This window comes from Sorex araneus, chromosome 6 (assembly GCF_027595985.1).
Source record: "Sorex araneus isolate mSorAra2 chromosome 6, mSorAra2.pri, whole genome shotgun sequence".
Classification (NCBI taxonomy): Eukaryota; Metazoa; Chordata; class Mammalia; order Eulipotyphla; family Soricidae; genus Sorex; species Sorex araneus.
Genome location: NC_073307.1, coordinates 66,218,015 through 66,229,963, shown reverse-complemented (window position 1 = coordinate 66,229,963; position 11,949 = coordinate 66,218,015). Strand labels below are relative to the sequence as shown.

The following is an 11,949-nucleotide window of genomic DNA, read 5'->3' as shown; positions in this document are numbered from 1 at the left end:
TTGGGGAAGAGAGCATGGAGAAGTGATTATAGCTAAACAAAGGGATGGGAGAGATTCGGGAACACCTTGATGGGTGTGACTGGGGTAAGCCTAAACTCCGGGGAAAACCGGGACAAGCTACTTGTGGCAAGGAGGGAAAGGACAAAGTAATGTCATCCTACACCCTGTGGTCCCTGGAGCTGTCAGGAGTGCTCACTGAGTGCAGAGCCAGGAGTGAGCCCTGATTGATCACTGGAGATTGTGGCTCCCAAACAGAACAAAACCAAGATAATGTCATCAAGATTTTCAAGCTGGCACCTACATAGCTTAAAACTACCAAACATCAAATCCTTCTATGTACAGGATTCGTGTAAACTGTGTGTTCATGAAGCATGTTCATGAAGCAGCATCCTGAGATTCATAGGTAATAGGTTATAATACTGGATGTGTTCAATAGAGAAACATGAGAAGAAAAAGTGTGAGGACTAGACTAAGAAACACCATTTAAAGGGCTGGCAGAGATAGACTATCCTGTGGTCAGATGTTGTAATTATTCACAAGACCAATATATGAGAAAATACTTGTGATCCATAGGAAATCCTTGAGATCCAATGATCTGGTCACATTGTATTTCACAGACCGTTTCTTACAGAAATGGGATTTTTTCAGGGTCAAAGGTATCATTCCTTTCCTTGTTGTTATTGTTTTGGCCCCACCCAGAGGTGCTCAGGGCTATTCCTGGCAGGCTATGGGGACTTATACCAGGTCCTGGGGGAACTGAACCAGGGTAGTCTTCATGCAAGGCAAGCGCCCTACTGACATACTATCTCTCTGGCTCCGTCATTGTTACCTAGGCTTGTTACCTTAATTTGAAGCATATATAATACTCAGTTAAAAAATATATGGATTACAAACCACAGTCCCTGGGGAGGAGGGAGGGAGAGAGGAGAGAGTGAGAGAGAGAGAGAGCGAGAGAGAGAGAGAGGGGGGGGGAGAGAGAGAGAGAGAGAGATACACAGAGATAGAGACAGAGATACAGAGAGACAGAGACAGAGACAGAGCCATAGAGGCAGGGTTGGGTGGGTGGGATGGAAACTGGGGATATTAGTTGGTGGGAAATGCACACTGTAAAGGGATGGGTGTTGGAACACTGTATGACTAAAACCCAGTCATGATCAACTTTGTATCTCACAGTGATTCAATCAAAGAAAAATTAAAGGGAAAAAAGGATAATGAGGAGACAGGGAAATAGAACCAGGAGGTAATGTTTCCCCCCACCCCTCTCTGTTTTGGGGTTACAAGATGCTCAGGGGTTACTCCTGGCTCTGTGCTCAGAGATTACTTCTGCCAGTGCTGTGGGGAACACATGGGGATTGAGCCCAGGTCAGCCATGTGCAAGGCAAACACCTCCCAATGGACTGTGGCTCTGACCTGGATAACTCTTTTCTCAGTGGCCCTCGGCACTGCACAGGGTCCTGAAGCAACACCAGGGGTCACCCTTGAGCACAGGGCCAGGAATAGTCCGGACGCTGCTGGGTGCGTCCTGCCCCACCCAATTCCCAAGTGTCTGAGGTAGCTAGCCTAGGAAATGAAGTGAATTGCACAAAAGAAGAGATTACCAATACTAGACTCACTGCTAACCTAAGGGAGTAACTCATTTCTCTTCCAGCAACAGTTACCTTTTGTCTTTGCAACATTATCAAGCAAGAGAAATGGACACTAAAATCTGCAAAGAATTTCAAATGACTCATTGCAACCTATGGCTAAAAAGCAGCCTAAAGAGTTCTAACTGCTAGTTAACTTTGAGTCAATTCTTAGGCCATAAAATCGCAACTATTTAGCAAGAGAACTGTGACAGGGAGCTGATGGGAATTTGGGAGCCTAGAATTGTGGGTGGAGAAAAGTGACTTTTGAAAAATGGATTCAGAAATTCAAAAATTCAGAGTGTTTTATGAAGTGGCTAAAGCACAGATTCTGGAATGAGCTACTTGGGCTTGATCCCAGTTTCACCACTGAGTGCCTGTGTGATAGAACAAAAGTGGGAACTTACGGAGTTAAGGGGAGGATCACATGACTGAATGTTTGTAAAACATTTAGAACTTTGTTGAGCACATGAAACACATATATATTATGAAAAAAAGGTGTGCAAACTGATCATATGCCTCTCCCTCTTTGATATTTTTAAAGACCCACAACTTTGGGGAGAAAGCTCATTAGAATCATACAATCTTTCTTCTCATTACTCTCTCTCTCTCTCTCTTTCACCCTCTCCAGAGCTCTTTGCTGTTTTCTCGTTAAGATCAGTTCTATTAACTCATAAAGGAACCTTAAGAGGTACATATACTGCTACCTAGATATATTCTTAGAAGTCATTGCTATTCTCTAAAAACAAACCAGGCCTGCTTTCCCACTTTTGACCAGTTTCAAAGTTTTGTTTCTTTCATGAAAACATCAAAGTAACCATGCAGAAGAATAAAATAAGTAACAGATTGAACGTTTTTGTAATCCCTCTCAATACTTCAGTGGTTAAAAAAAGCACAAATGTCTTAATGAGCAGTGCTTGACAAATATAACAAGGATTTCACCAAATACACCTTCTAGGCCTTTAAAATAAAAAATCAAATTTGACCCATGTGAATTTACCAACTTCTTTGAAAAAAAATTCTGCAGATAAACAATCCAAGGAACCCGCAGTTCAAAATAGTCCAGGTGTCTTAGAAATAGAATTTCCGACTGTTTCCTTGGAAGACACAGACCCCTTCTCCCTGTGCCCTGATGCCCTTCCACCAACTGGTTTCCTCTGTAACAGCTCGCAACCTGCTTCAGGACGGGGTTAGCTTCGGACGAAGGGGGCAGACCCCGGCTTTTGGGGCGAGAGCGGGGCCACCCCTGGCCCTGGGGGGCCCTCGGCGGTGCCACGACCAGCGGGCCGGGCCTGGGTGGCCGGTGCTGTGAGTCCTGCGCCCCCGCGGCCCAGGGAGTCTCCCGCCTCCCCTCCCAGGACTCGGGGTTCAGGCCTTCCCTGCCCGGGGCGGCCGGCGCCAGCGCGGGGTCGGGGCGTGTCAGCCCGGCTTCCCGCGGAAGCCCCCTCCCGCCGTCCGCCGCCCGCCCTTGCCCCGTCACCCCGCCGTCCCCTGCCCCTGCAGACCCGCTTTGCCCACTACGGGGCAGCCCCGGGGAGCTCCCGGCGCTTCCAGCATCCCCGGGACGCCCCGTCCGCGAGCGCCCCGCTGGCCGGGCACCGCCGCGGGGGGCACTGCCCGGGCCGTGCCCAAATAAGTCCAGGGCGCCCGGGGAGGCGTCAGCGGGGCGCGCCTGCCCCCCGCCCCGCCCGCACGCCCGCCGCCGACTTCCTTGTGCGCGCAGTTAAAGGCGCCGCGCGCCCCCACTGGGCATGCTCCGTGCCGGCCGCGCGCCCGACGCCCAGACGCGGGGCCGCCGGGCGGGTCCCCCAGATCGCACTCGCGCGCCCCGCTCCCGCCGCCCCCCGGCAGCCATGCACCGGATCACCAGGGACGTCCTGCTGGACATGGAGGAGGACGACGACGAGGACGGAGACATCGGTGAGGAGGGGCTCCGGGGCGCCTCCGCGGGGCGCCTGCCCGCCCGCCGGGCGCACGCGGGCTGGGGGTGTCGGGGAGCGCGGGGGCGCGGCTCGGGGTATCTGGGCAGGGCTGGGGGTGTCGGGGAGCGCGGGGGCGCGGCTCGGGGTATCTGGGCACGGGCTGGGGGTGTCTGGGCGCGCTGGGGGGCGGCTCGGGGTTGTCGAGGCAGGGGCTGGGGGTGTCGGGCACGCAGGGGCGCGGCTGGGGGTGTCGGGGCACGGGCTGGGGGTGTCGGGGCGCGGCTGGGGGTGTTGGGGAGCGCGGGGTCCGGGAGGGGGTGTAGGCGCGCTGGGGGACCCGGGCTGGGGGTGTCGGGGTGCGCGGACTGCGAGTGTGGAGGCAGACTGGGTGCACGGGAGTCCGGGAGGGGGTGTCGGGGCGCGCGGGGGCGCGGCTGGGGGCCCCGGGGCGCCACTGGGGGTGTCGGGGTGCGCGGGGACGCGGCTGGGGGTGTCGGGGAGCGCGGGGGTCCGGGAGGGGATGTAGGCGCCCTGGGGGACCCGGGCTGGGGGTGTCGGGGTGCGCGGACTGCGAGTGTCGAGGCAGACTGGGTGCACGGGAGTCCGGGAGGGGGTGTCGGGGCGCGCGGGGGCGCGGCTGGGGGCCCCGGGCTGGGGATGTCGGGGCGCTGGGGGGCCCAGGCTGGGGGTGTCGGGGCGCTCGGGCTGGGGGTGTCGGGGCGCGCGGGGGCGCGGGCTGGGGGCGGGAAGGCGGAAGCGGGCGCTGCTGGCCGCACTGCAGCGGCCTCGGGGCCGGGCCGGGCGCGGGGTGCAGGGCGGGGCGCGGGTTCGCGCCCCACAACGGTCCGCACGGCCCGGGGCGCGGACTCGGGAGCGGCCGCGTGGGGGCCGGGACTGCGGGGTGGGCGGCGGGCGGCGGGCGGGGTCGCGGCGGGCCCGGCCGGCTCCGATTTGCGGCTTGGGCCGCCGGATCTGCGCCTGGAAAGGATCCGGGAGGCTCGGGCGGGCCCCGGGGCCCGGGGATGTTGCTCTGGGACCCCGAGTAGGGGCCGGGCCGCGAGGGGTAGCCCCTCGCCCCTCTTCCGAACACGGTAAGGGACAATGCTGGCAGGCGCGGGTGGGGGCGGGGAACCGCGCAGGGGCTGGGCGCAGTTGTGGATGAGGGCACCCTGGGGGGCAGGGGGAGATCAGGCCACCCCGGACAGCTCTGTGGGCGAGTCCGCGCAGGTGGGCCCCCCCACCGGCAATCCAGTTACCCCGAGTCTCAGCCGACTCCGCTTCCTGGGCTCCAGATCCGCCTAGCGCCTAACTGTGCCCGCGAGCCCTGCTACTCTGTAGCGACCCTAGGGGTAACTTAATTCAGGAGTTGGACGCGGGCCTCTTCCCACCGTCTAGTCCCCCGGCCCGCAGTGCTCTGAGAGCTGCACGTTCCGGACCGCGTCGGGTTGGCACGCTTCAGTCTGCGAACACTTCCCTCTGTCACATGATTGCCTTTCTCTCTGGCGAACCCCCGGAGACCTCCTGCGTTAGCCGGTTTCTGACCCGAGTAATAATAATACTGTGTTGTCAATAGTAACAGTAATACTGGGCTGTAATCACGCCGAGCCGGAGCCCAGAACTTTCTGGTCTCGAAACTGAAGTTTCCTCACTGTTTAACCGACTTCTTTCCGCCAGCCCCGGCCTTTCTCCTGTCCCTTGTGACGCTCGGGACCGGAGCTGGCCGGAACCTGGTCCAGGCTCCGGGGCCAAAGCATGGGCCCGGCCCTCGAACCGTCTCCTTCACTGGCCGCTTTGCCTTCCTGGGGTTCAGTGACAGGAGAGGCTTCTTTCTCCGCGCCTTTGCACGGTGCCCCAAGTTCCTTCCGTGTATATATAGTGGCAAGGGATAGATTTCGTTTTTTCTTTTGGCTGAATAATACTAATGTCTGTATCAAATGTACTGTATATCAGGTATTCTATAGGTCCATTTACCAGTACATGAGGTGTTAAGTTCTTTCCGTATCTTGGTTATTGTTAGGTCCTAATCTTTAAATACAGAGCAGTTGATAACTTTGTTGACTAGGAACAGCTTTGAGCAGAGGGAGTTATACTCCATGTATAAACTTTTTACCTTTCCTTTGAGAATAATTAGGTATGTGTCTTTATGGACGGAGCAGATTGTGTGCATTATATATGTATATGTATATATATATAATGCACACACAATATATATTATGTATATATATAATGCACACACGAGCACACACGTGCACACACTATATCTTTCTATATTTTACCAAAAGGGGGAATTGATCTGCTCTAACAGCTGTTCTATAGCTATTTGAGTTTGGTTTTCTGACTTGTAAGAACTATGCAGACTAATGTGTTTTTAATCTGACTGCCACCATTTAGCAGACTTCAGGAATAATCATAATTATACAAAATATAAATCACAGACGGAAACTTAGCTGTATTAAAATAGGTTTAGTCTATTTTATACAACAGTACTCTTTCTCTTAAGGTGTTCTGAGGTATCACAGTTTATATTGAGTATCCTAAACTAATTAGGGTACAAACCCAAATGGAAACTGAAGGAAGACAGATGCTCTGAAATTAGTTTGTAACACTAATTTTGTTACATTAATTTGTAACATGAGTAGATTTTAGTTTAGAAAAAAAATAACTTGGTCTTGTCTGTTGAGGCATCAGACAATTCATCATTGTGTGTGACTGCATATTATTTTTAATGATGTAATTTATACCACAAAAGTCAGTATAGGCATAGTTAAGAAAAAGTGAAATAGCTTTATTTCTCCATCACTCAACTTTCCTAGGCTATTGATAGTAATATGTTAGTGTTACTAGTGTGAATAGGAGTAACTGCAACGTTTGAAAAAGTGCTGGCCAGCAAATTTTATTTAAACATGTCTCAGCCGTGTTTGATATGCAGAATTTAATGTGGATCACAGTCATATCAAGAGATGTTTACATTGTCAGTAAAAAAACTATGTCTTTGGAAAATAATAAAACTTAAAGAAAGTGGTTATGAGGCAGCAGAGAGAGAGAGAGAGAGAGAGAGAGAGAGAGAGAGAGAGAGAGAGAGGAGAGTAAGGCAGGGGGTGTTGGCTTGCCGGGGGCTCCTGGTTTCATCTTCAGCGCAACGTGTACCTCCAGGGGTTACCCCGAGCACAGAGCCAAGAGTCAGCCCAGAGTCCCACTGGGGTGGGCCTAAAACTGAAGCCCAAACCAGTCAGAACTGAGAGAGAAATAGACGGATGTGAAATACAGTTTTACACTGAAAGAGATAAACCCTGTGAAATGAGGGTCATAATTTTAACTTCAGGATTATGTAAAAGTTGCTGACCAATATATTTCTTCTACTTCTTGATCATCTTTATAATAGTTGTAATTTATTATTTTAATCATGAATTTATTAATTTGTTTGCAATTCCCATATGGAATTCGGGGACTCTTCGTGACTCTGTTCTCAGGAGCCCGTAGGTGGTGCAGGAGATTCAGACTGGATTCAGCGCGAGTAAGACAGGCACCTTCCCTCTGCTTTGGCCTTCCTCCAGTATTTCAAAAGCTGATTCCTTAAAACATTTTGGTTTTTTTCTTTTAGGTGCTTTATACATATATATGCATATATGCACACATAAATATATATACACATACACACACATGCACGCCTCCCCTCCCCTCCCCTCCCCTCCCCTCCCTTCCCCTCTTCCTGACATACCTAGTTATCTCAGGACTTACTCCTGTCTCACTGCTAAGGGGTCACTCCTTGGCAGTGCTCAGGGTACTGCCTGTGGCATTGGGGACCCAAGTGCATGGCAGTCATCTAACCCCAGTACTCTCTATCTAGCCCTCTGCTTCTCTTATAGCTGAGTCGCATTTCATTGTGTATATGCACCATAGTTGCTTTATGCATCCATCTGTTCTTCAGAACTTGGGTTGTTTCCAGGTCTTGTCACTTGTTACTTGTCACTTGTCATTCTGTTGTTCATCAATTTGCTCGACTGGGCACCAGTAACATCTCCATTCATCCCTATTGCGTGCTAGTGTAGCTCAATAGCGTCTACTCGCTCCAGGAACATGAAGAGCCTCAAACCATTTGTTTAGGGTCTTGACAAAGAAGTCCGACCATCTCGTAGGTGGACGCCACACATTCTTTTGACATCTCATGGAAACCAGTTGGTAACAGCTATAGTCCAGTAGTCATCTCCAAATCACATGATGTCCGGCCCATCAGATTTTTGACACCTTGACAAACAAGACAGCGTCCCTGATTCTTTACCGTTGATGGAGGTCGGAATTTCAGATTCCTTTTTCTCACTTGATGAAACTTGATACTCCAAGCATAGGTCTTTCTATTCCTCTTTGGGATACCCGAATAGTGTTCTCATCCTGTTTGCGTAGGACCCAGGTCTCTGCAGGAAGAACAGTGGAGTCGAAAAGATGTGCCCGGAGCTGGAGGTTCTTGTCCTCGTAACCACTTCTTCGATGCTCTTGAAGGCGTTCCACGCTGCTCTCTTCCTCCTACGAAGTTCAGGTGCCAGGTCGTTTGTCATGTTGAGTTTTCGACCCAGGTACACATAGCTGCTGCATTTGGAGATGTTCGTTGTGTTGAGGGCAAATGGAACATCAGGAGCTAGCCTGTTTCTCGAGAACATTGTCTTCATGAGATTCAGCTGCAGAAATTGTGAGATTTCCACACTCACAGTCGAAGTCGGCCAGCATTTGTGCCACTTTGCTGATATTTGGTGTTATTAGAAAGGTGTCATCAGCGAAGTGGAGGTGGTGTAGTTGCCAGCTGTCTATCTTCACTCCCATACCTTCCTATTCCAGTCATCACATGATGTTCTCGAGGGTGGCACTGTAGAGTTTCAGTGAAATGGTGTCGCCCTGCTGAACCTCTCTCTTTACATCAATGATCACTTCCTTGTAGAATGGTGAGATCCTGGTGGTGAATCCGTAATACAGTCATGGAGGTTCTTGATGTACTGAGTTTGAACACCCTGTTTAGCTAGGGCTTCGATGACTGCTTCAGTCTCAACAGAATCAAAGACCTTCTTTAAATCGATGAACATTAGACAGAGCGGCATCTTGAACTCTCGTGAAGCCTCAATGAGTTTGGTCACCGTGTGGTCGATCATGCTGAATCCTTTTCAGAACCTGGCTTGCTCACATGATTGTCTTTCATCTAGTGTTCTGCCAATCCTATTCAGGATGACTCGAGTGAACAACTTGTAGATGCCGGACAATAGGCAGATTGGGCGATAGTTACTGATGTCATAGATGTCTCCTTTCTTGTACAACAGAACGGTCCTGCTGGTTTTCCACTGGGAAGGAACCTTGCATTCAGACAGGTAGCGTGTGAAGAGAAGAGCCAGTGTATTGACGAGTACTGGCAGCAGATTGTTCAGGTGTTCGGGTCTGACCTTATCTGGACCGGGTGCTGTACGAGTCTTTACTGATGAAATAGCGTGTTGGATTTTGGAAGGGAGAATGCTGGGAACGATATATCCATCCTGTGGAATTTGGTATGTGGGCAGGTGGACGTGGCTATCAAAGAGATCTGAGTAGAAGTTGTGGATAACCTTTTCCATCGCCCTTCTGGAAGATGTGATAGATCCATCACGATGTCGGAGGGCAGTCATCTTGGTCTTATAGTTGGCGAAAGATAGGCGGGTGTTGCCGCATCGGCCAACACTGCTGCTCTTCTCTCTTTGAGGTCTTCCTTCATCACTTCTCTGAACAGCTTTGTGAGTTTGGACGTTAGCTTGTGATTGCCAGAGGCTCTCGCCAGATCATGTTGGCGAGTGAGCTCAAGAGTTTCCGAAGACAGGTGACTCTTTGTGGCTTTCTCTCTCTCTGCATTCCTCGCACAATCGCGGAGGTGCTGAACCAGTCAATCATATTCCTCGCGATGTTGTCAACAATGGCATCTTCGCATATTGCTGTAGTAGTCCAAAGAGCTCCCAGTTGGTGGTCGTTCTGGGAGTTCTTTTCTTAAACTTTGCAGCCCTTTCTCCCCTCTCCGTGAAGTAGAATTTTGCACGAAGGAGGTGGTGGTCTGATCCCGTTTGAAATTTTGGGACAACAGCGACATCGGTCAAGCAAAACCATCGATTGAATATGATGTGGTCGGTTTTGTTGTGGAACTGTCCACCGGGAGCCTCCCATGTCCTTCATTTAGATTTGGCCTTCTGGAAATGCGAGTTACCATGGATGGTCTTGGTCAACATGATGAACTCTGGTTTGTCTGTTTGTTTTTTCTTTTTGGGTCACACCTGGCGATGCTCAGGGGTTTCTCCTGGCTCTGCACTCAGGAATTACTCCTGGTGGTGCTCAGGGGACCATATGGGATGCTGGGAATTGGACCGGGGTCGGCGACAGTCTCACCCCGTTCATTCCATTCTAGGCCGTGAGTTCTGATGCGCAGTTCTTTGGGTGACCTTATCTATTATAAGATCTTCCAGGTCTTTTCTATTATAAATATCACTACAGTAAGCATAGGGGTGCACATATATATTTTTTTCTTATTTATTATTTTATAAAGTTGTTCACAATATTTGATTACATTTAATATTTAAACACCAATCCCGCCACCATTGCACCTTCCCACACCATATTTTGAATATTTCCATCCCGAACCCCACCCTCTTCCCCAAAGCAGAATTGAAATACTATATTTTCTATTGTCTGTTATGAAAAAACCCTGAGAGTGCTACAAAAAACTTTCCTTAGAGGGAAGAGTAAAGATTGTTTTGCATTTCACTCAGGGGAGATTATGCCCTCCCATCAGAGATCACTAACATGTTAAAAGTTGAGCCTTGTGTACTTATATCTGTAAAAGTATATTTCCCTCTAAGATTGGTTGCCTCTCCTCTAAAGGCCGTCAGATGTGGTGTGGTACTGTTGGGGTGAGGGAGGTGTGAGGTGTGAGTTGTGCCCCCCCCGGGAGCAGGCTCTCTCAGGGGACAGGCTCCGCCCAGGCTCCCAGAGAGCAGCTGTGAGCACAGCGGCCCCTGGGTTCTGGAGGATTCGGCTGCCGGGAAGGAGTCTTACCCACGGCCTGGCGATGGCGTGTGCCCTGTTATGCTCTACTCCCGGTGAGGACACGCGACGCTGGGTTGGCACATACGTGTGAAATACAGTTTCTGAGCGCTCGTGCCAAAGAGCAGGAGCTGGACTCCCTGGGCCCGTGGGGGCTCAGCTCTCTGTGCTTCTGAGGTGTCATGCAGTTTGCAGGAGGGACCGAGGCAGAGACCTCCCCAGCAGCAGTGCGTGGGCGTCCACGCCTCCCTGCCAGCCGGTGGTTTATACTCTTTTTTTTTCTTTAATGTATGCCGTACTGATGAGAGGTAATGTCTCGTTATTTTGGTTTGCGTTTCCTTAATGTAGGTGATGCCACTCTCATATTCCCACTAGCCCTCCGTATGGCTTAGAGAAAGCGTTCAGCTCTTCTCCCATTTTTGGTTTGTTGGTGGGGCCACACCCCGCGGTTGCTCAGGGTTTCCTCATGACTCCGCTTCAGGGACTCCTGGCAAGTGCTCGGGATACTCTGTGTGGTTCAAAAGGTTGAACCAGAGCCAGAGCCAGAGCCAGAGCCTTATCCCAGCTGCTGTTCCCCTAGCCTCTGGCCCCTTCTCCTCATGTTTTCTTTGTTTGTTTTTGGGTAGTCTTTGTGGTTGAACTCTTTTGAGTGCTCTGTGTATCTTGGATACTAGTCTTTTTGCTGGATGGATGGTGTTGGGTGGATGGTGAGCAGATAGTTTCTTGCTGTTAGTAGGCTTTCTTTTTATTCTAGTCATTGTTTCTTTTGCTATGCTTAAACTTCTTAATTTGATGTAATTCCACGTGTTTATTTTCCTTTCTGCTTGCTTGGCCAGTGGTTTTGTGTAGTCATTTAAGTTCCATCCCAGATTTCAGAGGATTTCTCTGAACCCCTCTATAAATATTAAGTTTACAATTCAGAGCAGGAGAGTTATTTGGACACAAGTTCTGGATAAAACACCTGACATTGTTATCCATTAATTTGCAAGAGACAAAAAAGGAAAAGAAATTTTATTTTTTGGTGAGGTCACACATGAGATACTCAGGTTTACTCCTGGTCCTGTGCTCAGGTCACACATGAGATACTCAGGTTTACTCCTGGTCCTGTGCTCAGGTCACACATGACATACTCAGGTTTACTCCTGGTCCTGGCAGTGCTCAGGATACCGTGTGGGTGCTGGATGTGGCGTTTGTCTTGCATGCAGTGGACCCAAGTTTGACTGCAGCATCCCACAAGTTCAGGATAAGACATCTGACATTATTCACTAATTTGCAAGAGACAAAAAAAAAAAACAACCTTTTTAAAGTAAGATATGTTCCCTAGTTATACTGCAAGGATGTTTTGTATATACAGAATTGTGTGT

General features: G+C 50.4%; 1 protein-coding gene across 2 annotated transcripts in view; it reads left to right on the top strand.

Annotated features, from left to right (window-relative positions):
- The first annotated feature begins 3,376 nt into the window (after positions 1 to 3,376).
- ANO6 (anoctamin 6) overlaps positions 3,377 to 11,949 on the top strand; it is a 199,860-nt gene continuing 191,287 nt past the window's right edge. For both annotated transcript variants that reach the window (XM_004617068.2, XM_055142300.1), the window contains exon 1: positions 3,377 to 3,542. In XM_004617068.2, coding sequence (XP_004617125.2) covers positions 3,476 to 3,542 — 67 coding nt within the window. In that variant the 5' untranslated portion in view covers positions 3,377 to 3,475. The remainder of the gene's footprint in view (positions 3,543 to 11,949) is intronic.